General features: G+C 44.9%; 9 protein-coding genes across 9 annotated transcripts; 3 read left to right on the top strand and 6 right to left on the bottom strand.

The window, feature by feature from the left end:
* Positions 1-576: 576 nt before the first annotated feature.
* Positions 577-1162, bottom strand: AOL_s00188g69 (uncharacterized protein; the record flags this gene model as incomplete). The annotated part of the gene is made up of 2 exons (XM_011128318.1): positions 577-812; positions 928-1162. The coding sequence occupies 2 exons, from the start codon at positions 1160-1162 to the stop codon at positions 577-579; spliced, it is 471 nt and encodes a 156-aa protein (XP_011126620.1).
* Positions 1163-1519: 357 nt separating this feature from the next.
* Positions 1520-2215, bottom strand: AOL_s00188g68 (uncharacterized protein; the record flags this gene model as incomplete). Its single annotated transcript, XM_011128317.1, has 1 exon — positions 1520-2215. One exon carries the CDS (start codon positions 2213-2215, stop codon positions 1520-1522), a length of 696 nt encoding a protein of 231 aa, XP_011126619.1.
* Positions 2216-5177: 2962 nt separating this feature from the next.
* Positions 5178-7443, top strand: AOL_s00188g67 (uncharacterized protein; the record flags this gene model as incomplete). The annotated part of the gene is made up of 4 exons (XM_011128316.1): positions 5178-5232; positions 5312-5351; positions 5445-5692; positions 5768-7443. 4 exons carry the CDS (start codon positions 5178-5180, stop codon positions 7441-7443), a joined length of 2019 nt encoding a protein of 672 aa, XP_011126618.1.
* A 1399-nt stretch (positions 7444-8842) lies between these two features.
* Positions 8843-10550, bottom strand: AOL_s00188g66 (uncharacterized protein; the record flags this gene model as incomplete). The annotated part of the gene is made up of 5 exons (XM_011128315.1): positions 8843-9198; positions 9281-9589; positions 9653-10024; positions 10102-10462; positions 10530-10550. 5 exons carry the CDS (start codon positions 10548-10550, stop codon positions 8843-8845), a joined length of 1419 nt encoding a protein of 472 aa, XP_011126617.1.
* Positions 10551-11193: 643 nt separating this feature from the next.
* On the top strand, positions 11194-12299 carry AOL_s00188g65 (uncharacterized protein; the record flags this gene model as incomplete). Its single annotated transcript, XM_011128314.1, has 3 exons — positions 11194-11775; positions 11859-12072; positions 12136-12299. 3 exons carry the CDS (start codon positions 11194-11196, stop codon positions 12297-12299), a joined length of 960 nt encoding a protein of 319 aa, XP_011126616.1.
* Positions 12300-12590: 291 nt separating this feature from the next.
* AOL_s00188g64 (uncharacterized protein) lies at positions 12591-13489 on the bottom strand (the record flags this gene model as incomplete). The annotated part of the gene is made up of 3 exons (XM_011128313.1): positions 12591-13072; positions 13147-13212; positions 13297-13489. The coding sequence occupies 3 exons, from the start codon at positions 13487-13489 to the stop codon at positions 12591-12593; spliced, it is 741 nt and encodes a 246-aa protein (XP_011126615.1).
* Positions 13490-15046: 1557 nt separating this feature from the next.
* On the bottom strand, positions 15047-15735 carry AOL_s00188g63 (uncharacterized protein; the record flags this gene model as incomplete). Its single annotated transcript, XM_011128312.1, has 2 exons — positions 15047-15490; positions 15583-15735. The coding sequence occupies 2 exons, from the start codon at positions 15733-15735 to the stop codon at positions 15047-15049; spliced, it is 597 nt and encodes a 198-aa protein (XP_011126614.1).
* A 3093-nt stretch (positions 15736-18828) lies between these two features.
* On the top strand, positions 18829-20225 carry AOL_s00188g62 (uncharacterized protein; the record flags this gene model as incomplete). Its single annotated transcript, XM_011128311.1, has 2 exons — positions 18829-19723; positions 19789-20225. The coding sequence occupies 2 exons, from the start codon at positions 18829-18831 to the stop codon at positions 20223-20225; spliced, it is 1332 nt and encodes a 443-aa protein (XP_011126613.1).
* A 1758-nt stretch (positions 20226-21983) lies between these two features.
* Positions 21984-23436, bottom strand: AOL_s00188g61 (uncharacterized protein; the record flags this gene model as incomplete). Its single annotated transcript, XM_011128310.1, has 3 exons — positions 21984-22126; positions 22182-22410; positions 22477-23436. 3 exons carry the CDS (start codon positions 23434-23436, stop codon positions 21984-21986), a joined length of 1332 nt encoding a protein of 443 aa, XP_011126612.1.
* Positions 23437-24304: the final 868 nt, after the last annotated feature.

Below are 24304 nucleotides of genomic sequence, written 5' to 3'. Positions count from 1 at the left end.
TCTTCGTTTCTAAAAAATTCCCATTCATTCTTATTTTCGTTTGGGAGTGCCAGCATCCCCGCGGCCCTTCGTCTCCCTCTCCAACCTGTCCGAGGGTCGGGAGGATTGCGTTGATAACGAAACCGATATTGTACCCTTAGGCTATTTGTATCATGGATGCATGTCGGAGTTCTCTTGGGCGAGTTCAAAAACTGAGATCTCGAATGTCTATCTGTCTATCTATCTACTTAAGTATCTATCTTTCACTCCAGTTGTCTCGTAATACCGGTTTAACTACAACTTAAGCTTTCTTGCATGTATGTTTTACCATGCAGACGGGTCTTCTTTCGTTCGTGAAGGTATAATATGACGGGTATCTTCGTAAAAACAATTAAAATGCAAACTCGTAAATATAAACGCCAATGCCGTTCTGATTTCCAAACCCTTTTTGAGGAGACCTGCTCTCATAAAGCCCAACCCTGCTAGTTCCACAGTATTGCTTATAGCCACGAATCTATAAACTGAGCAATAGGACTGGGTTTTAGTTCTGTCTTGAAAGTTGCTTTCATTATAACCCTTCTTCCCTCCCCCTTTTCTTTATCGATACTCCGGTTCCGCTTCAGCGGCCTGCTGGTCGTCGTGTAGTTGCGTAGGTATTCTAACAAGCATTTCAGGGTAAACTTGCTTTCCTTGGGTTTCTTCGTCGCCTTCGTCCATCTTATCTTCGTCCATATCCGTTTCTTCGGGTTGCTTGGGAGGTTGCTGCAGATGGGCTGAAGCTAAACTTATGGCTCTCAGCACATTATGCCAGTTTGCTAGGACCGTAGCTACCACTATAACAAACCCCAAAATAAGACAATTAGCACCTTCCTTCTTATTACTAAAAGGTCCTTCATACGACGAGCGTAGAAAACAAAACAAATAAAATAAAATAAAATAAAAGAATACCTTCACTTCCGTCTGACAGCGTCCCAAGTTTTGCTTCAAGCTCTCTCAGCTGCTTTGCCAGGTTTGCAGACAAATCGCGTAACTGCTTTAGATTTTCCAGCTCGATTTTCTTTTCATTGATACGGCTTATCAGCTGGGGTTGTTGTGCCCCGGCTCCACCTACTCCTCCGAAGGCGAGTTGAAAACCCGGACCGACGGAAGATTGGCGGAAGTGGGTTGAATAGCGGTTTGCCATTGTTTGGATGTCCACGGGGTAGGAGGTGAAAGAAAGAAAGATATGATGTTGGATGGTGTGGTTTAGTGGTGTGGGTATTGGTCAGATTGGGGTGTGTATGTACGGCATAACTGGGGTAGCTCATGGAGCTCTTTTGGTGTTGTGAATCGAACCATACGAGTAAGCAATTATATATACACGAGAAATCTTAAAAAGGACTCCATAATATGACATTAAACTTAAATAATCCAAAGATAACTGAATAAACTCCAAAACTTATGGACCATATGCCCGAGAGAACGAGAAGAAGAAGAAGAAGAAGAAGAAGAAGAAGAAGAAGAAGAAGAAGAAGAAGAAGAAGAAGAAGAAGAAGAAAAATTATGATTGTAAGATAGACAATTGGCTGATCAAAGCACCGGCTTGTTCATCCGTACCCGCCTCACGCTCAGGCTCAATCAATAGCTTAAGTCTGATATCGCCAGCTTCTGTCTTCCCCAAAGACAACGATACCTTGAAGTATTTCCCTTCTTCAGGCGCACCACCAACAATGTCCATGCCTTCACATGTATCTCTAAGATATGAAGCAACAGATCCGTGATCACACGTACTTAATATTCCGTAAGATCTTGTTCTGTCGTTGTTAGAATCCGAATCCGAATCCTCGGCATAAACATCCATTCCATCGATATATAGCTCCGTCCCCGGTTTCAACAAAGGATCAGATAGGTATATAGTCAAATCAGCCTCAGGCGACCAATCTACTACCTCTCCAGCATCATTCCTGTGGAAAACACAGGGTGTAAATCCGGTTGGGGTTTTGACAAACCCAGTGCGGTATGCTACAACATTGTGGAATTTTGGCTTTTGGGCAAAGGTGTTTCTTTCTGATTCTTCTTGTACCGAAGCTTTGTAACAATCGTCTAGAAGAGTATCGGATGTGTCGATGTAATGTTGCCAGGTTTTGCAGACCTGGCGGAGGATGGATTGTTGTAGCCAATCCGAGGACTCCAGGATTAGGTATTGGACTTCGAGGGGGAGTTCTGGGAGGAGTTGAGGTGGGTGCATATGGGACATGGTTCCCTTTGTATATTGTTGATGTCCTTTGAATTCCTCAAGTAGGCAGGCGATTATATAATAAAAAAAGTATCGCTTGATGTAGTCGATTTAATAATTCAAAGCAGACCGATGATTCAGTAACTATATTTGATGTGGATGCATGGAATATAACAATGGTGGCAAAGACTGGATGCATCTGGAACCTGGGCCCGTCTTAGTACCCAAACTAGGACTTATAATTCGATACAATATAAAGAGTGTCTATAAAAAAAAGCATTGCTCAATCGGAGGCTCGCCATTGTTTAAGTACTTTTGCCTCCCCCTGATAGAACTGGTATTAATTGATCAACAAAGCCTACCTGTTCAATTGGTCAAGTGCCGCGGGTCCCACTTCTACAGCTTGTAGTTAAAATGGGGGTTTTCGAAACGGATTACATGATTACAGCTGGTATACCTCTTCTATTTGACAAGATTGCGACTGTTACACACGACGAGGTTCCGTCCGGCAGAGGGGCAACCGACTAGATTGAGGGGGAAAAGGAAAAGAAGGGCTTTGAAGGGCGTCCCGTATTTAATATTGCAGCTGTCAATTTCCGTTCAAAGTATTTCGAAACAAAACTAGATTCTAAATTCTGAAGCTCGTTCCGAAAGAACATTCTATTTTTTGGACAAAGGTGGGGTCCGTCGCGGGGCGGAACCTTCTTTTTGGCCTTTAGTCCAGGTTTTGGTCCCTTTTCTCTCTCTCTCGTTTTTTTTTCCTTTTTTGCCGTTGGCATCAACACGTTTTACACACGAGACCAAGGATTATTCCGGTTTTCTATTGTTTTTTCTAGGCCCTACTAGGAGGCGGGCACCGAGACTGGAATTTTTGCCACAATGGGTAAATGTAAAACCGGTGAGGGTGGTGTTTTATGCACTATCTTCGTACGTTAGCATGGTTTGTGTCTTTTTTCTTTGGTAAAAAAATAAAAAATAAAAAAAAGAGAGAGAGAGAGAAAGCATGGAATAGAAAGGATTCATGTAAATCCTTTCTAGTGCGCTAATTATTAATATTTTGTTACCCATAAGGTCGTCTGGAAAGATCGGATGACGGAAAAGAGAAAGTGCATGTTGACTGTTGGCAGCGCACGGATCTTTGAATATAAAGAATATTACTAACTATCGAATATCGCATTAAAAATCACAAATCTTGCCTACGGGCACATGTTTTCCAACTTTCTTCAAGCCATCCTTTTCTTTTCCCGTGTTTTTTTTGTGCTTAAGTATTTAGGTTTTACTAGGACCTAGTTCTCGACGGGGAAAAAAACCAAGGCACGGGCCGGTCGAAAGCCCCAAAACTCGCTAACTCGCATCACTTTGAGGGTTTATTGTTGCTTAAACTAGTCCTGAGTTGGGGATCGAGTCGATGAGAGACTTGAAATCGAGATCCCTGCATGTGTGGCTTATCTAGGGTTTAGGGGGTTTGGGTTCAAGAGGTGACGGTCCTGCCAAATCACACTAGTCAAGCATCTTCTTCTTCTTCTTCTTCTTCTTCTTTTTTTTGAATACTTCATAGGCCACTGCTACTATTTCTGATGAAATGGTTACAACAAAGAGCTGGTGCATGTGATCTAGCCTAGGTCAGCTTGAGAAGGAAGATGGTTGTGGTTTCGATACTACCTTGTTCGATGCAATGGAACGTCTAAGCTAGTAGGTATAAAGCACGTGGAATTGACAGAGATAAGGTGATTTTGATTTAATTTAATATTTCCTTCGGGACGCTCGGGTGATTCAAAGTAGTCTTATGTTTCAAGAATGACCTTCTAACTGAGGCGCCTGTACCGGCCTTTTGACCAATACATACATTCAATATGGGGCACGTGAAGGAGTTTTTTTGATCTTAATATTGATATTGTAATTGATTCTCGTAGATTTTAGACTAAGAGCGAAGATCTGTAATCTAGTGGGATTATCCACAATATGCATATTCCGTCTACTGTTACGCATCTTTCTCTGATTTTCTTTCTTGCTTTGGGGGATATTGTGAATAAATGTGGACGACCTATTTGTTGCTTAGCTTAGGTAATTTGATGAGGCAAAAAAAAAACACAATAATTGAGGGGTGACAGTGCATATATTCGCATTAGGGATGCTCTGATGAATACCCACTATGTACACTTTATGCGGTCTAGATGAGTGGCTAGTGGCAGCGAGACCTTAGCTTTGATATAAATGGCTGTACTAACGTTGCCTTTGGCAATTATGCGTGTTGTGTGGCGGTTGTGAAGATAATGTCATGGGATCATTTTGGGCTTCAAAAATGGAATTGAAACCTCCGATATAAGGTTTTTTGACATACTTCTCTCCTCCGAAGTCAAGGCGCCCCCGAGATATATATTCAGAGTATTGATGATGATGCTAATGTGATGACAAGAACGATGATAGTGATGATGATGATGGTAATTTTGTGTTGTTGGAACCAAATTACAACATGTGTGTTGCGCCTGCCGAATAGAGACAGAAACGGGCATCCTAATCGGGAACTCTGTTTGTTATTATGGATGGAGTTACCCTGCTCAACCTGGCCTGACCTGCACCTGTCTCGACCTCACGTTTCACGATCGAATAAAAATAAAATATCTTCTTCCGAACAAGAACTACCAACACCAGTTAGAACCACTACCTCTTCATACCCCTCGATTTATTTTCTTTCTGGTTTCAGCTTCCTTGCTTCTACTTCCGCTTCACCTTCTACTTCTTATTCTTCTTCTTTCTTGGACACGCGTTTTGGAGAAGGAAAAAAACAACAGTGACATTCCGATAATTGTTCCGACACTTCAACCTTCAATCATCTTGAATCAACATCCTACTTCTAACACCTCTTCATTCATCTCGTCTACCAGAAACAAGAAACTATTTCCCGAAATATCTATTATCGAAATCCTATTTACTCACTCATTATTATATGAGAACGAAAGATACATATATTTAGAAAAAAAATATGGCGAAGCTGAGTAGTGCCAACCAACAGCCTGGTTTGGATGACCTTGAATCCTGTATGATTCTGTCCCCTTCAATTGTCATGCAATTGTCTCCTTAAATCTAACCTACTGCCCCTGCTGCTTCCTTTGATAGTGAAACGGCGATACCAGCGACAAAATAGGGAGCTTGCTAGGTATGTGGATATCGATTCTTTCTCATTTGAATTTTTTGTTTATTGATTTCTCCCCCCTAAAGAGTATTATCAGTCTAATAGTTATGTCTACAGAGCCAATGCTACTCAGCAACAAACAATATCCGCTCTTAATTCTGAAATCTCCCAGCACTCCACAGAAAATCTCCGACTGAGAGCCGAGATTATAAGTCTACGAAAGCAACTCGACGAAAGAGATGCTCAGGGCTTGACACCCGTATCTACAAAAGCAAAAACGCTACTTCAAGAGAAGTTGGCAGAGATTACAGGCCTAATAAACGAATTGAGTGAAAATGGGGTAGATCGTAAAACACGGATCCCTGGTATGTCCTTGATTCTGATTATTGTCTTTCTTTTTCCTTGAGACAAATGTTGATGATTTGGAACCATAACTCTAGGTAGCCGATTCCCGTTAGCTGTTAAGCCGGATCTTACTGGCCGAGAACGACCAGAAGGGTTTCTTTGCGATATTCCTGAATATAACGAACGTGTACCACCTACCACTCCAAGACGACCATTTGTTTGCCTCGGACCTCGCGTGGATGCTATAGTCCGAGCCGCCGAGGAAGGATCACCAATCAAGGATTACTATCTTCCCCTGCAAGAATTAAATTCGGGCATGTTTGACGTTCGACCCCGACGCAAGAGGAATAGCAATAGTTCGGAATTCCTGATTGCCGGAAGGATACCGGTATCGAGCTTCAATGCCGACTTACAAGATGGCGCAGCTGCGTCACCGCAAAAGAGAAAGTGGGATTCAGTGCTTACGAATGAAGAGTTGAATGCCATTTTGCGCTCGCCTATGGTCAAAGACTTCGAACTTATGCGCCCCGTAACCCCACCACCGGCTGATTCTGAGGAGATTAAGATGACTCTTTTGACAACAGACGGGAAGGAATCTAAGGACATTGATACTGAAGCTCCGTTTAAGAAGGGAAACAACTCCGAAGCCTCGCCTACTAAGCTCGACTTGGCTACAGCATCTCGATTCTTATCCTCTAACCGAAAGAGTTTAGAAAGTGTACGACGTCTGGCTACGCCTGAGTTGGAGCCAACTCCTGAGCCCGAGCCCGAAATCGAATTGGTACCATCGCCTCCCGCGCTGGCACCAGCCCTTACGCTAGAGCCATTGGCGGAATCTCGACGCGCTCTCGAGCCTAAGTCCACCAACGTCCATGCCGGCCTTTCACCCGCTAAGCTACCAACAGTTGCGGATTTCGAATATGTGAAGAAGGATAAGACCTCTCCCAGAGATAGGGAATCTGTGAAAAAGGCTAGCCGACTTTCGTCCAAGCCGATTGTTGTACAAGGGGTTGAGAATGCTATGATCGAGGAGAAAGTTACCGGAGCTGAGAGAAGCCGGCGGACCAGAGGAGTTGCAGTTAATTATGCCCTCCCTGCATTAAATAAAAAAATGAGAAGAGATACCGAGGCTCTGGTTGATGCAGTTACCGGTATTAAACCAAAGCGGCGAACTTCAACTGCTGAGGAGGGGGCTGTTGAGGACATCGAGAAGAGGACTAGTAAGATGAGCATTCATTATGATACGAATCGTGAAACCGAGCGACCTAGGAATATCCCCGATCGATCCGGAAGTAGAATGTCTGAGCAAGAGCTTGAGAAGATGATGACAGAGAAGATTAGGGATACAGACGGAGACCGGGATAGGGAAAGGGCAGCTCGCATCAGGGAAGCTCGCAAGGACTTATATGAATTCACGACGGCTAATTCTTCCGCGACTGATGCTCTCGATATCGCGAGGAGGACATCGCTCGGGAGCCACCAAAGGAGGACCTCCGGGAGCCTTTCAGGAATCTCAGCTATCAGTAGTAGCAAAAGAGAAGGTGACAAAACGGCAACGTCATCAACATCCTCAGGAAATGTGAAGTCTGCCAGCGATATCATTGAGGAAAGACGACGGAGAAGGGCTACTCTTGCTGCTACTGGAACATCGGCGACCACTGCTTCTACTGGAGAAGTGAAGGCTAGGAAATCCGTGGAGTTCGTCGGCTCAGTGATTGATAGGGAGAATAGTGGTGTCACAGATAGGAGAAGGAGGAGCATGGTTGTCTAATAACTGGTAGCTTTCTTTTCTTTCTTCCTTTCCATGAACCTACCCCCGCTTTTCTCTGTCCCTTCTTCCCTCCTTCTCTATTGCTCTTCTCTCTCTCACACATACACGAAACACATTCCTTTCCAAATCTCCTTTTCTTTTGTCCCTCCAAACTCTGTTGACTTTTTCCTTTTAACGACCCGGCCATTGCTTCCTTTGGCTGTTTACGACACATTTGATTTGTTGATAACTGAAGGGCATATTGTCTATAATCTTTCTCGCCCTTCACCCGCAATTCACCCCTGACACCTTTTTGAGCCCTTTGAGCTTTGTTGAAGCATGCATGGCGTTTTTGTTTTTTACTCCCTGTTGTATCGAAATGAACACTGCAACATTCTGGATATTTTGTGTTTTTTTTTTCCACATGACCCCTTCTCTTCTTCCTCTTCTTCAAACTTCAACTCCCTCTGGCGTTATTTTTTGCCAATGGTGGCTTGTCTTAGTTTTATACTTTTTTTTTTTGATACTTGAGGATTTAATTATTATTTTTTATTCTTCCTCTTATTTTCGAAGCAAAGATTAATTATGAAATTTTGTCTTGTTGTATTAAACTACTACTCTCTTGGTATCCTGCATAATCGAAACACTTATATATGTTTGGTGCTCACCCTCCTTTCCTTATGGATGGAATCCTAAGCTTGTTTAGTGAATTTGACGAATTACGCTATCAGAAATTCTTAGCTATTGTATACTTTTCCAATTACTATTTCATGCATGGAGACATTGTTTTGTTTTATTTGAAGGGTATATAGAATTCGTAGACGGTATTTTCTAAAGGCCAATGTATGAATAACATCCGAAGAGTCGAGACTAGTATGCAGCATCGATGTAATATTGCCATTTATTCTTCAAAGAAAGAAAAAATGCGGGTTACGCTTCCAACGGATCCGCAGAGAGGAAGCAAGATAGGATATCGTTCCAAAAAAAAATAACGAGGAGAGGGAAAAAAAGGAAGAAAAAGGAAAGGAGCGAGGGAGAAAGGTTGGGGAAGATCAAAACCAGGATCTCCATTTCATTTCATTTCATCGGATTCCAAATATTAAGAGCTATTGCTTAGCTCGAGCTACCTAACTATTGAGATGCAATTTTTTTTTTTTGTCCCCAAATACACAGAAGAAGCTAGAAAGAAGGGGGGCCAATCACTCAAGAGAAACCTATCATTCAAACCAAAAGGAAACGGCAAGAGCGACGAAACCAAGAAAAAGAATAGAAAATAAAAAAAGTAATAGTAGAAGTTAATAACATGAATACAAAGGAAAGGAATGCAAAACCCAAAGAGAATCGCTGTTTAAAAGTTCTTCCCCGTTTCCATCTAAAACGAGCGATAAAGATTTTTTTGATTTTTTTTCACTTCTTGTTTCTACTTAGTCGTAGTTGTGTTTTTCGTTCCAGTTTCCTGCGGTCCCGTCTTTGTAGACGTAGTCTGGATATTGTCATGTTCATCATCCGAATCTGCTAATTGGAAGGGGTCATTCGAAATAGGCGTTGGATCCACAGTTGCTAGGGGAGCCCATTTACTACCAGTTGTCGGAGCCGGTCCCGTAGCACTCGCGGGGTTTGAAGAATTTGTATTGCTGGTGGTAGTAATTGTGGGTTTTCGGTAAAGGTCTTCTTCGGATTGCTCAGCGAAGCCAACGGTTTTGCGAGGGGCGCCAGATGGGTTTGTGGGGTTGGAGCCGAAGAGATTTGGATTAGCGAGGGGCCGGCGGCGGGGTTCTTATATATGCAACGTCGACTTAGTATTTGCTTCAATCATACCTTTTGGGAATATGTATGGGGAGAGTTTCGTTGTGCATACCGTCACTGTTGTCCCTTAACTCTAGGTGACTAAAGTCGCCTTGTATAACCTCTGGATCTGCGTCGTATCCTTCGCCGGAACGCCTACTCGAGTACCGTTGTGGATATTGTTGCGACCTTTGACCCTGGCCTTGAGCTTGGCCCTGACCTCTTCCAGCGCCATAATGCTGCTGCTGCTGCTGCTGCTGATTTTGTCCCTCTTCCTCCTCACCTGTAATCTTCTTGCTAAAGTCGGTAAGGAACTTGTTGAATTTTGTTTGGGTATCTAGGAAGCCCTTTTTCAAGTTGTCACGAAGAACGGGGAGATCGTCTGTAAGTGTTGGGTTAGTTATCGTATACCAAGTTAGAGTGCATGAGTGTGTGGTAGTATTACCATCAAAGAACGAGCGCTCTCTATCGTCCTCCTCCTCCTGAGGATGCTGTCTTCGTCTCTGTTGTTGCTGGTGTTGCTGATGTTGCTGTTCAGGATAATTCCCATAGCCACCACGACCCTGACGGGATTCACGGGATTCACGGGGAAGACCACCGTAATGTTCTGCGAGTTGTCGGGCATATAATTCGTCGGCTTCCATCTGGGAAGCTGGGGTCGAGGTCTGTGGTTGAGCTTGATCATTGTAGACATTTGCAGGGTTATAATGGTCGCTTGATCTGAAGTCGCGGGGTTGCTGCTGTTGTTGGCGGGGGCGGGGTGGTTGTGGTGGTGGGGTTTCTTCGATTTCGACGGCGGCAGAGGGGTCTGACATGCCTATTTTCTTAGATGTTAGTTTATAATCTTTCTATACTATCGCATAATAGCAACGGTGACAGGAGTAATAGTATTACCTAGTAGGGCGTTGAATGCAGGCTCAACCCTTCCTCCCGAAGCCGTCAAAACAGCCTTAATAACGGAAACATCGATATCCGGAAAGGCCTCAGCCAAGGTCGCAACATTTTGTTCAAGCTTTGACACAGGTCTTGGAGGTTTTGGAGGAGGTACTTCTTCTCCTTCCTCTGCTACAGATTCAACCGTTGGTGCTGGAGGGGCTGTTACTGTTTGAGAGGCAGCGGGGGGAGCTGTGACGGTTGGGACATCGGTGGATTTAAGGGGTTTTGTAGTGGTCGGTTCATCTAGTGGTTCTTCGCGGAGGAGACCGTCATCGGGAGATGGAGAGCGTTCTTTGGGAGGGACGACGGGAGGAACGTCCTTTGTTCAGATGTATTGTTAGTATAGGCGTGAATATAGGGGGTATGCAAGCTTGCGGTGGAGGTACCTTATCTGCTGCACCACTCATGATTGCGGGGGTACCTGCTAAGGTTATGTATCTATGGAGATGCTTCGGAAACGGTTTATCGGACCGTTAATTCGGCGCGCTTGGTGCTTGAGATGGTAAAGTACTGTTTGTTGGTTTATTTTCGCGGGGCAAGTGAAGTATGATGGCTAGTGAAGGTGATGGTGGTGAAGTTGAAGGTTGAAGTTGGGGGGATATCGATATGTGAGCTTCGGGACTTGGTTCCTAACTATAGCACTTACAACGGTAAGCTGCTTAAAGTAGCTTGCGACAACCATATATGGGAATTACTGTAAAAAATAGCAGAAGAATCGTAATTCGGGTAAATCACATGCCACGGGGCCTTCTACTTGATATTTTAAGTCATGCCTACGTATGCGCAGTGATACTCTTGATATTACAAGGTATAATATGAAGCATTGCGTAGGCAGCTTGCATCAGCACCAGCCTCGGTCTGGGATGGTTCGCCACAGCCCATCTCACCAGCCACAATAAAAATTCACCAGCCACAGCGCCACAGCTCGAAAACTTCACGAACCTCAAACAGCAATTGTTAGCAGTACCAACCTTCAATCCTCAAACTTCAACCTTGAATTGCTCAACTTCGCAAAATCACTAAACCGTCACCGATTGGCAATCGAATGTCATGTCCGCGGTGACCTGCTGCCGTCAGCACCCGCTGCGGCCCCTAAAACTCCTGATACAATGCCGACCATTCTCTACAACCCCCACCCACTTCGTCACCCCGCGAAAAGTCCCCAAGCCGACCCTCCTCCCCGGTGCTGCTGGGGTTACTGAAACTTCTTCTCTACCGTTACTCCACAACTCTCCAGTAGCTGCATTACTCCGACGTCGTGATCCATTCCGTACCGGTGTCATCGCTCGCAAGAAGGGTATGACCGCCCTCTTCGATGCGAAGGGTACCAGAACAGCTTGCACAATCCTCCAACTCGACCGTTGTCAGGTCATGACAAACAAAACCCGTCAGGACCATGGATATTGGGCTGTTCAGGTCGGTGCCGGTGAAAGGAATCCCAAAAACGTTACAAAACCCATGTTGGGACACTTTGCGAAATGTGAGACCAGTCCGAAGCAGGTTATTAAAGAGTTCAGAATCAGGGACGAGAGGGGACTTATGAAACCGGGGACTTTGATTAATGCAAACTGGTTTCGAAAGGGCCAATTGGTCGATTTGAGGGCCAAGAATAAAGGAAAGGGGTTTGCTGGTGTATGTCCCTCCGTCTACCTCCAACAGATATATGTATAATTGAGATGAAAGATGATGCTAATATACCTTTGGCGAACGTTTAGGGTATGAAAAGGCACGGTTTCTCTGGTCAACCTGCATCCCACGGTAACTCTTTGATGCATAGAGCTATGGGTTCCGCCGGTCAGTCGCAGGGTGGTGGTTCTCGTGTGCTTCCCGGAAAGCGCATGGCCGGTAGAATGGGTGGTGAACATGTCACCATTCAGCTCGCTAAGATCCTGGATGTGAATAACCAGCTAAATACAGTCGTTGTTAAAGGTATATACTACCAGGTACATGAATTCTATAAATAATTTAAAATGCTAACGAAAATGCATTTAGGGTGTGTTCCTGGTCCTATTGATGGGATTGTCACAATACAAGATGCTAGGTTATCTCACCCCCCCAGTATTTCCACCTCATATCGGAAATCTATGATCAGCCCTAGCAAGAAGACACCACCACCCACGGAAGGAAAGACTGAGGTTTTAGTTGCAGCTGCGTAAATATCTCTTGTTCCATTTCTTGAACATACCTACGCCCTTTTCTTGTAAGATATTATATAGTATAGTACCATTTATTTCAAATCTTCAAATACCCATTATTACTATTTACTACCACAAATAAAAGCTCCAGATTCAAAATCAAAATCAAAGTCCTTGCCTTTGCGCCAAAATTAATATGCTTCCAAACCCGGTCATGTCACATATCCACATATATTTCGAGTACAAACTCACAATTGCACAAGCCCAGCTTTGCCCCTTCGTCAAAATACCTTTAGGATAGGATAGGCGTAGCTACTGCTTAGCAATTTTCCTGAACTCCTCCCTCACTATTTTCAAAAACTTCGCAATACTCCTCGTCTCATTCAAGGTATCCAAGCACCTCTGTCTCGTCGCTTCATCTAGCTTTGGCCTCGCCCCAATAATCTCATAATCCCTACTCTCAACACTGAGCACAACCTCAAATTCCCTTTCCAGATCCCGTTCATCGATGACCGTAAATATGAACCTAACATGATCTAGCCTCCCTGCTCCTTCAATCCTTAGCCCCAAATAGTCCTCCCAGAAGGCCAATTCCGGTTGGTTATGGTTTGCTTGACTTGCTAGGGCTTGTTTTTCCTCGAGAAGCTTTTGACGACGTTTTTGGATAGCTGTGGATTGTTCGCGAAGTTGGGAAGATAAAGTTTCGTTTTCGGATTGTCGGGAGGAACGCTCGGATTTTATTGTGGTTATTTCGGATTCAAGGTCTGCTGTTTCCTGGATTTCTTTCTCCGTATCTTTGTTTTTATTCGAGCTTGCTGTTAGAAGAATGGATCTTTTAGGCGAGGAAGCGAGGAAGAATACAACTTACTGGCAGCGATCTTGATCTCCTCTTGTTCATAATGTTCAATATTCTTCTTCACCGTTTTTTGGTTCTCTATAATGATCCCCTCATTTGTTAATATAAACCCAATCGCGACCAATAAACCATCGAGGAAAGAAAAGAAAATAGGGCGGGTACCATTCAAATCCGCCAAGTCCCTTGCAAATGCCGTCCGAGCTTCTAAAGCCTTCTCCCGTCTCTTCTCAATGAAATCATCAAATGCTGCTGTAAATTTTGCCATCCGCTCCTTGAGCTCGTCGAAGCCGAAGTTTACATTGGGTAGTTGTGCCGCAATATTCGGCGGGATGGAGGCTGTTTCTAAGCTTGTCATTGTGAAAACTGTCGAATATTCCAGGTTTTGGTGTCACTGTTTAGGTAATGGCGGTATAGCAGTGGTGGCGATGGTAGTGGGATATCGGATGAGGGTAGCTTCAGATCCTGGAGCGCCAGTCAGTCAGTCGGTAATAATTTGTTCGCGCGTTGTCCCCGCGTCTAATTGTCTGTTTTGAGCCGGGTCTTGGTTTCCACAACAACAAGATATAGCCCTCTGTATCAATGCTGTCCGCGGCTAAAATGTAAAATTGATTGAACCCTCCGATGGAACAAGGGAGGGGCAGCTTATAGCACCCTCTGTTGCATACTTCAGGGTCTACCTGATATAGCTTGTAATCTATCATATAGCTTGTAGCTGTTACTTTACCCACCGGACCTTACTATTTCAGTCAGCTGCATTGCATATCGACTAAACCCCATCGATAGACGTTTTTGTGTCTGACACGTCGTATCTTATGCAATGCACTTTACGTTCTAGGAAATTGTGCATGTGAACGGATTTTGTTCAAAAGTTAGGAGGGGTCAAACTGGCTTTGGATAATCATAAGATAATCGATAGCGGGGTACCTTGTACAAATTCAATTACGAAAAGATTGAAGCATAAGATATACACATTTTCTTTTAAAGAAGGGGCTAGTTTTGGTATTGTGATGAAGTTGTATTTTGCTTTTTAAATTATTTCTTTCTTTCTTTCTTTTCCATCTCGATACCCCCAACTTTGATATCCTACCCTGTCAGCATATAATGCATCCCCTCTCCCATCCGTCTATCTCTGGAGTATATGTACAAGCTATATACAGTGGTATCTATATACAAGATACTTGGCCATAGTGCCCCTCCACTATGTTGTATCTTTTGTGGGTAAAAAAAAACAAACGGTGATGTCTTGGTATGTATGCATGTGGTGATCAAAAAAAGAGGAAGAGATTCCTGCCGAATAATAGCCTTCCCTCCCTACCAAATCGGTCCCCTTCCTTGTCTATAAAAGAGGGGAAGTCCAAAAAGAAGAAATAATGAGATAGGGAATTTGCCGTAGGTGATGAGGGGAGGAGGCGATGGTGTGACGTCTCTCTATTTCGAAGTATTGTCCAAAAGAAAAGTATCTATAAACTTTTTTGTGAAATAAAAGAAGAAAGGAAATTGGAAAAAAGAGACGTGGTTCGTATCCGTCTAGTAAGGAGAGGGTTCCAGTTCGTAAGAGTGCAGTTTTTATACTGTATGAAAAAAAAGGTGTATAAAAGAAAAAGCAGGAATTCCGTAAGGAAAAAAGCGGATTCCTAAAAGAAGAAGGATGGAAAAGGAAAAGAAACCCGAGGAAGGAAAAGAACCGCTAGAACTCCGAAGCAACGTAAGAAAGAAAACCCAGAATAAAAATACAAGGTCGTGACACGAAAACTTTTGATGAAGCGGAGAAGGATCGTCGGACAGATTCGTAGAGGAAAGAAGTCCTTAAGAGTTGCTATGGTTTTGTCGATGATAACTGTGGGGAAAGGTGCCGTGTCACGAAAGAAGTGAAAATCGTTCACTGCTATTGTCCAATCTCGGGATTAAGGACCTAAGCAGATGATGGTGCTGACGCCGCAGCCATCGCCGGCAACGAGGAGCTCTGGTCTCGGAGATCGTTCCATGCCTGTCTGCTCATTCTCAAGACACTTTCGAATCCTTCTCGCCCGAGGCTAGCATTCTGGCCAAATCTTTCAACGGACCAGTCTTCGATCTTATTGCAAAACCGGCTGAAACCACCGGCAGCTTTGAATTGAGCATCCTGTTCAAAAATCGTCTTCGTTTCGGGGCTTGAAGGGTCCGGTCGGTATGTGACGGTCTCGAAAACGGATAATAGGTTACTAAAGGTGAGGTTTTGGGATTCCATGCGAACGGTCTTAGCTACCGGATCGACATAGGAGATCTCTCGGACGTAAGAGACGTCAGCTCCACCGACGACGACCATAAGCCATCTCGGGACAGACTGCTTGCATGCGATTAATCGTTCCGTCCGCAGCTGCAGGAAGAGATGAAGCTAGGTTAGAATCGGAAAACAAAGCGAGGTAGAAAACGGACAAACGGATGGATGAATATGGGAAAAAAACTTACGATTCCGGTGGCGGGGTCAATTGACCGACTAAGAGTATCGACTGAGGCGACATGAGAGGCTTTGTCGTTCCAGGCACAATATTTCCTCCAGTTCGCCCGAGATACCTCCTCCCATGAGTAGTCGAAAGTGCACTTTGATTCGAAGACCTTCATTGTTCCGCTGTATAAACGATATATGTAGCTGGACTTAAGAGGCAAGGGTTTGTCAGATGGAAAAAAAAGGGCAAAAGTGTTGCAGGAAAAGCCTTTTTATTCCTGAGCAGATATTTCCCGATTTTATTCAATGGACGAAATCTCAGTGAAGAGGGAGAGAGAGGGCGAGTGGGGATTTGTGGTTGATGATGAAACAGCGAGAGAGAGTGAGAGAGAAGGGGAGGGGAGAAGGAGAGTGAGAGACGAGAGAGGAGCTGAGATGATATTAAAAAAAAAAAAAAAAAAAAAAAAAAAAAGAGGAGTGTCGTCTGTCTGTTACTATTTCTGAGACTAGTCGAGTGCACTCTGAGGGATAAAACTTTTTTTTTCGCTCTCGGTCAAACCAACCCAACTAACTGACGAACAGCAAGCTAACCAATCAGTAGCCCGATCTCGTTATCAGCAACCAATAGCAGCCACTCTTATGCGATAGCTGCCAGCTCAGGCACATGCAAAAGGCAAGATTCTAAGTCGAATTTCTTCAAGAAATATCCAAAGCGAGATAATTATGATGCAGTATATGTGCAGGAGGAATGCTGATGCTAGCTAAAGTATGAAACTCAAAGCCGAAAGCACTCGGACCGGCCAGGACTTTGTACTATATATAAGATGGCCGGGGAAAAGGGCGGGATCGGAGCACCGCGGTGTGGCAAGCTGAGTGTTCGAGTTCTCCTCGGGTACGGATGCATATGATATCTGGGCATCTACCAATCAGCAGCCGGGCCGACATCTGCTAAAACTTCCTGACTTATCGAGGTCAAAAGAACGTCATGTGGGTCCGGCCCAGTTCAGGCCAATCCCGTTCTAGCCACTGATGCGACGCTCTGAATCCGGCTGGCTTCGAGAAGCTCCCATCGAAGTATTGCCTCAGATGTCCCTGCAGATCTAGCGGCGTAGGGCTTGCCCGCCGGGTCCGATCGAACTCGCAGACGTCATTTTCAACGATTCCCCATATCGCCATCTCGAAAAGATCGATTCCTCTTCAGTCATTCCATGTTCTCGGTTACGTTGCGGACATGGGGGTGGGGGATGCACTGCTATGTGCGCTGTAGTTTAGCGACTTTAACTTCACGCTATCATACGGCAGGTCCACCCTCCTGCCTCAGGCGTACATACGTCCTGTCAGGGATCCCACGACAGTCACCAAATTTTTCGAACCAATGCATTATATTCCCCTTCGCATCTCTGATAGCAAATCGAATTATTCGCTGGATATCTCGCGATTTAAAACAAAATTCGAAAAAAGAATGTTACGCGATTTGATCCTTGCGCCTCCGAACCGAGCGAAACCCGTGGCAATATACTTTCCAGACCAGACTAAAAAAAAAAGATTGCAAAAAACAGAAACGATTTTCTAACCAAAACTAAGCTAGAATGGATTTTGATGTTCCACCACAGAGGCATTCGGGCTTAGTCTCTTCAGATTGAAGCATTTTCTGCTCTTGTCTCGGGAGAAAAGCGTTTGTGGAGAAGTTCTAGGTTCGATTGTCTTGGCTCTGCGCGCGCTGCTGAAATTGCAAGAGATATGGGTTTCAAATTGAGCGGCCTTTTGCTCTTCCCTAACTGAAGGTGTCACCTCATGATGCGAGTCTACACCGACAGGCAAATGCAATGCAGCACATAGGGGCCTGGCTCGACCAGCCGGGTAACCCAGACCTCCTATTTCAAAAAAAAAAAAAAAAAGAATGCATCTGTATCTAGCATTTTAATTGAATGATATGACGATTTGGTGCGCAGAACATCGCCATTTGATGACTTGTGCGTGGGCTATACGCACCCGCCTGCCGGCCAGCTGAGCAGACAGGACGGTACAGGCAGATGGACAAACAAACAGATGCAAGCCAGCGGATACTATGACACAGTGAATACCTCGTATTTTGGGAAGGGTACATCCTTCATTTTATACACGGGCGTATAAAAGGCTTGTGCTGTTGTAGAGAGTACAACGACACCTCACCATTCCGATAAAAACAGACACAGAAATTAGGGCAGCCAGGGCTGGACAGAGTAGTATCCGGTACCCAAGTACTCGAAAAAACACCAGCGTAGCTGCACCGCATCATGGGAATGAAGGGGACAGGCGGGAAAGAGAAGAAGAAAAAAGGCGAGGGCGGGAGAACCGGAGAGAGGGAGACCTAACTACCCCCCAAGACCTTGACCACCCCAATCAATTATCGACCGACCTGCTTGCTGCTGGATCCTTTTGGTCGAGAAGCAAGCAAAGCACAGCATGTAAAGCAAAGCAAAACAAATAGACTACTTAGAGCGGAGGTTGTGCGTTCGAGTTCTGCGGTGTGCGCCCAGTCTCCGTTATTATGTGGTGGGCAGGCAGGCCCAGGCATAATAAGAATAGGAATAAGGTATGGACCGGACCACACACCATTTTACCAGGACCGATTTGATTATTTTTCTCTCTTTCCCACCTCCGGTAGTCGTCTCTTCTTCCTCTCCCCTTTCCCACCACGCCGAAATCTTCCTCAGAAAACCATCCAGAATCATCCTCCGGACACTGCACCATCAAGGTATGTTATTTTCTGACTTTTTCATCAGTGATTTGTGGATATTTGTGATGATATCTTCGCGCCTGTCTGCTGGTACTCTCAGCCCAAGAGCTGTTTGTTTTCTCTCCCCTTCTTCTTTTCCTTCCCATATAACACTATACCACACACTCCCCGTCTGTCCCATATAAATTTCCCATACAGAACAGAACATACGCCGCCTCGCGCAACGTCTCACCTCGCTTGAGCGGACACTGCAGACACTGCAGACACACCTCTTCAAATCGCGCTCCGTTCTTCTTCTTTAATTTATCAAAACAATTGCTTATCAAACATCGCGGTTTTATTCGCATTTCGTGTTTTTTTCTGTTCTTGACCTTCCCTTGATCCTGATTTCTTTCTTTCTTTCTTTCTTTTCTTTTCTTTTGCGTGATCACCGTCGCGAGTGAATACGTATAAATCATTCGATTACATATACTTACTTGCAACATCGCTTGTGTCTAGCTCATTCACCTTCTTTATAATAAGAAATAATATTTAAAAAAATCCATCCACCATGCCAATGGAACTGAGAAAACGCAAGGCTCCAGCCGCCCCTCCACCACCTCCTCCCGCCCCCAAGAGGAAAGCCACCGGTCCCAAGAAGGAGAAGAAGGCTGAACCTGTCGAAGAACCAAAGCCCGTCGTCGAGAAGAAGGCCGCCGCTCCCAAGAAGGTAGCCGTTACCAAGAAGGCTAAGGCTGCAGACAAGGCTGAGGTTACCACTGAGGCGCCAGCTGACGTTGCAGCCGACCCTGAAGTCCTCCCTGAGGCGCCTGTTGAGGAAGCATCGTCTTCGAAGGCTAAGCCTGCTGCTAAGGGGAAGGCCAAAGAGACTAAAGCTAAGGCCGAGCCTGCTAAGAAAGAAGCTAAGAAAGAGACTAAGAAAGAAACTAAGAAAGAAGACAAGAAGGAGGAGAAGAAGGAGGAGAAAAAAGAGGAGAAGAAGGAAGAGAAGAAGGAAGAGAAACCAGCCAAGGAGAAGAAAGCCGCCGCCCCCAAAGAAAAGAAAGAAACCGAAAAGACCCCTTCCGCAAAGGAGAAGAAGGAAGCTGAAAAGGCTGCTTCAGCAAAGGAGAAGAAGGAAGCTGAGAAGCCCGCAGCTGAGAAGGCATCTTCCAAGGTGAAGAAGGAAAAGGCCGAACTCGCCAAACCAGCTGAAGAAAAGGCCGAGCCATCCGCTGACAAGAAGGAGAAGAAGGCCGCTGCACCGAAAGCTAGCGCTTCTAAGTCGGCTACTGCGACCCCAGCCCCTGCTGCTCCAGTTGAGCTCAAGATCGGAGACGCCATTCCTACCGGTCTTCCAGAACTCAGCAACCAAGCTGGGGAAAAAGTTACTCTCGATGCTCTCCTCGAGTCCAGCAAAACCGGTGTTGTTATCTTCGCTTACCCACAAGCTTCTACCCCCGGGTGTTAGTAATCCCGTGCAGAGCGTTTGTTCCAGTGACTCAGATAACTAACTAGATTCCCCTAATAGGCACCAAGCAAGCTATTGCATTCAATGGCTCCAAAGACACCTTCGAAGCTCAGGGATATTCCATCTTTGGTATCAGTGGTGACAAACCAGAGAAGAACCTCAAGTTCAAGGAAAGCCAAAAACTTACCTACCCACTCCTCTCTGATACTACCTACGAACTCCACGCCAAATTTGGTATCGCAAAGCCTGGCGGTAAGGGAACTCTCCGCAGCGTGATAGTGATCAGCAAGGATGGTAAGGTTGTTTCTATTAAGAAAGCCGGTCCAGAAGAGACCTTGAAGATCGCCAAGGCTGCATGTGGTATCACTGAGGAAAAGAAGGGATCGACTTCCGCCGCTGCCGCCCTCGAAAAGGCGGAAGAGAAGAAAGAAGCCGAGGCCGAGGCCGAATCTTCGAAGCAAGCAACCGTTGAGGAAGCTCCTGATGCTTCTGCTTAAAGCTCTCTAACTTCACGGCTCCAATCCTCCCTCTTATTTCTTATTTTTTCGGGAAAAACTGTTTTACTAGCTAAAGGTAGGTTTAAAGGAATGACTTGCACAAAAGGAACGACATTTTTTAAACAAAGGCGTCATCAATTGAATCGAAATCTATATTTTCCTCTTCCCCATATTCTATTCATCTTATTTCCACGACGTTTGCTGCTATCTTAATGAGTAAAGGCGGGTTTTTTCACTCTCTTACCACTACCGGCCGTATTCTGTTTGGATTTAGAGCCCAGCTATACCCGGCGATGTTTTCTCCCACACTCCCACGCTTTTTTTTTTTCATCACAACTGTATAATATACATCTAGGGTTCCCCTTCTCTATCGATCATTCGTTCTGAGCTATTTTGACAAACAAGGGTATCCGTTTTGTTGCTTTCCTTGTCTTTAGTGTTTTATGCTTTTGTCATCTACTTATCTTTTCTGTCCTGTTGTTTTTTCCCTCCTTTCTCTGTTTAGTACTGCCATGGCTTTCCGTTGATGTGCAATTGCTATTTTTACTCGAGTAAGAAACCGTATGAAATTCCATTATCTTTTTTATATACCGAGAAGTGATAAACATATACAATCTCAATTTGAAAATGAATGGTCGGATGGGAGACGTAAATAGGAACTAATATCCATCTTTCTTCCTTACTTACCCTTCTCCCTCATGATCATTCTGTGATAATCATATAAAATCCCAGCTCCCTCGAGCCGGCATCATGCATAGATATATCTGCAAATAATCAATACTAGTTTAGACGGTACATATGGTCCTGCACATAACCGATAACTCCTGAGGTACTTAAAAGCGCGTAGGTTACCCACCTAAATGGACACATAACCACTTAGCGTTTATCACCCATCTAGCCTCGTTCTTAGGCCTAGGGATTCTATACAACCGATAAGTATTAACAAAAGCAGCGACGATTGACTAGTAGGCAGTATTTGGCCAAATAATTATCTGGTAGTACCATAGTAGCCGGTAAATCAAATCTCCAGACCAGACCAGACCGTACGGGTCTTGCGCGCGGGGGAGAGAGTAGGAGAGAGACATAAAAGCAGATGCAAGAGAGAGCTATGGCACTAGGGGAGAGAGAAGAAAACAGAAGACACCGCTCCTGGTATTTAGTGATTCATAGATCTAATCCAAGTTTCAATACTCAAAAAAGCTAACCTCAACTTAGAGGAGGGTATATGTAACATTAAAAGAAAGAGATGGAGGTATATATATAAAGGGGGGAGGTAGTAATGAAGCTCAAAGGCTTCTGTCTCGATATCATATATAAAGAACGCAGTAGAGTTATATAATCAATGATTTGTCAAACGGAGGATAAAAAAATTCGAAAATGGGGGCAACTTCAACAAATCAGCCAAAAGAAACGAAAATAAAGGAGCATCTTTGGTATCATAGATTAATCTTATCGGAAAATAACAAAAAAGACCAACATTCCCACCACCATCATCATTCAAAACAAAACATTATAATAAGAGAACGCAAAGAGAAGGGCAGAGGGAGAGGGAAGATTATAACAAACTGCAGAAAGAGAAGAAGAAAAAACACCATCAATCGCCATCATAAAAAAACCGTTATCCAACAAGAAATGCTTTCAGCAACTTTTTTTATCTGTCTTCTTCTTGCTCTCTGATTATTATTTTTTGCTCATCAATTGTGTGGGAGGGCTTGATTCTAATAAACAATTATGTATAATAGATAGAAGAGGAAGAAGCTACGCTACTGCTTCGCCCATGCGTAATGCGAGAAACGACCGGACGTCAGTGACGTATTGGAGGCCTTGGAGGATCGGGATCAAGTGCAGCAAGTGATGATCTGAGGGGTCGCTGATCCAGCCTTCGATAGGTATTGCGTTATCTATATGATCTTGTTAGGCATTTTCATTTTATATTACTTAGGGGGTCTAGCATACCCTTATGGAAAATATAGCTCGTTGGGGAATTATCCACAATCATTACTTTTGAAAGATCCGGCTCAACGACCGAGAGATCTTTGATATATACACCATCACGGAAGGTACAATGCTGGCGATAATAACGGGCACGGAAGTACTTGTGCTCTTGGTCGAGCCAGTCGATGACCGGGTCGGCATATTCTTGGACAGAGGCGGTGAAAATGACGACGTTGTACCATTTGCAAACCTAGTGTTATCATGTCATTTTAGCTATCGTGCCCCAACCTTGATGCTTTTGGGATGCCGTTCATACCTTCTTTAGGAATTCATCACAGAACGGCCGTTTATGAACGTAATATAGAATTGCATGTTGCTTGTCAAGCTTGACTTCAACCATGTGAGCTGAAGCCATGCTCCCGCCTTTCGACATGGAGTGTATCAGGGTCTCGTCTAGGTCTAGAATCAAAGTCTTTTGGGGTGGCGATTTGGGTAGCAATGGACGTGGAGGGCCGGAAAGTCGTGGGTATCTTGTCAGACGGAGAGATGAAGAAGGTGATGTAGGCGATTTCATCGATTTGGCCTTCTGTTGTTTTTCCGAACTGAATAGCCTGATCCTAATAGAGCGACGGGGGGCTATTTCATCGGCTGGCGGGAGGAGGGAGGAACTTGACGATGAAGGTTTCTCATCGAGTATGCTAGGGTCATCGGAGTCCGAGGATTGGGATGCGTCGTGGTAGGGTTGCGTGGGTGGGTGTTCCTGGAAGGACGATATTTCGTACCTTCGAGTGCTGAAGGGCCGGACGAGGAAGAGGGAGACTCGTTGGATGGGTGCTAGAAATGAGAATTGATGGTTGTGGTCGTAGAAGCAAGAGATAACCCAGTTGATAGACGCTCTCAGGGTCCTCCAGAGCCTTCTTACAGGGGTGGAGCTAGAGCTGGCTAGCGATTGACCACTCCCTCCACTGCTACTATCGGAATCATATCCTCCAGAGCCGCTATCAGAACCGGATTTTGGGATAAGCGCTGTTGTCTCGGATTCCTCTCCATCCCCATCCCCATCATCCTGCTTGGTACCTGTCTGGTGGCTTTCAGAGGCTTCTTCATCGAAACCGGAAGGATCCTCGATGGATTCTGGGAGAGGGTCATGGTCATCCTTCTCGAGGAGGGGAGGGAAGAATTCGGGCTTGAAAGAAGCCTCGGATCTGGGAGTGGAAGGAGGAGTGGTTCCGATGACCCGATCGACTTGGGAGGAGAGGAGGTTGAGGGAGTTCATCGTCCACCAGGGCAATCCATCAGTGGAAGGGACAGACTCAGGCGGCGACTGATGGCCGGTGGGAAATTGTTTGAAGGTTTATGTTGAGGAAGGCAGTTTGCTTGGATGTATAAAATAGCGCCGCCGGGGAGGGATGTTTCTCCAGTGGTTGGGCCTGGGCTTTGGGCTTAAACTGCTTGGGGTTTTTGGCTGCTGGGGAACTGGCTACTTAGTTGAGGACCCCGTGGATCAGCTGAGCTGAACAAACTAAAAGGAAACGGGCAAACAGAACAGAACGAGAACAGAGAATCCCTGCCAGCCGCGGGAACTTTGCTTTGAAGAACGAACTCGAACGAAGCGATAGCAAATTATTATAAAGAGGGGAGATTGAAAGATTAAGAAAAATCGAGAGATGGGATGACTGGCGCGGGGAAGCCAAGAGGTAAAAGGTACCTAGGTAAGTAGTATTAGGTATGTATGTGCAGTACTAGTATGCTATCGATAATGATAATGATAATGATAATATCACAAGCTCAGTGACCGCCTCGCTACTTGACATACAATAGGACGGAGAAAGTAAGGTAAGACCGCAGCCGAGCAAACAGAACAAAACGGGTGAGATGCAGATGAGTGCAGATATGCAAAGCAAAGCGAAGCAAATGCAGCAGCCCTGCAGGCGACGTAATGGGGTATAATTCGAGGAGGCGGGTTTTAAAGCTGTTAGATGTTCTTCCCGTTCGAATTCTTATTCTTCTGAAGAGGTAGTATGGTACAAAACACAGATGATAGGAGAGAGAAGATAGTGCAGTTTAAGTAAATTTACCGGGAGGTACATACTTAGTACCTCTTAAGTGTGTATATCTCAACAGAAGACTTCGAGAGCTCTTCT

This window comes from Orbilia oligospora, assembly GCF_000225545.1.
Source record: "Orbilia oligospora ATCC 24927 unplaced genomic scaffold scaffold00188, whole genome shotgun sequence".
Lineage (NCBI taxonomy): Eukaryota > Fungi > Ascomycota > Orbiliomycetes > Orbiliales > Orbiliaceae > Orbilia > Orbilia oligospora.
This window is presented reverse-complemented; position numbering and strand designations above follow the sequence as displayed.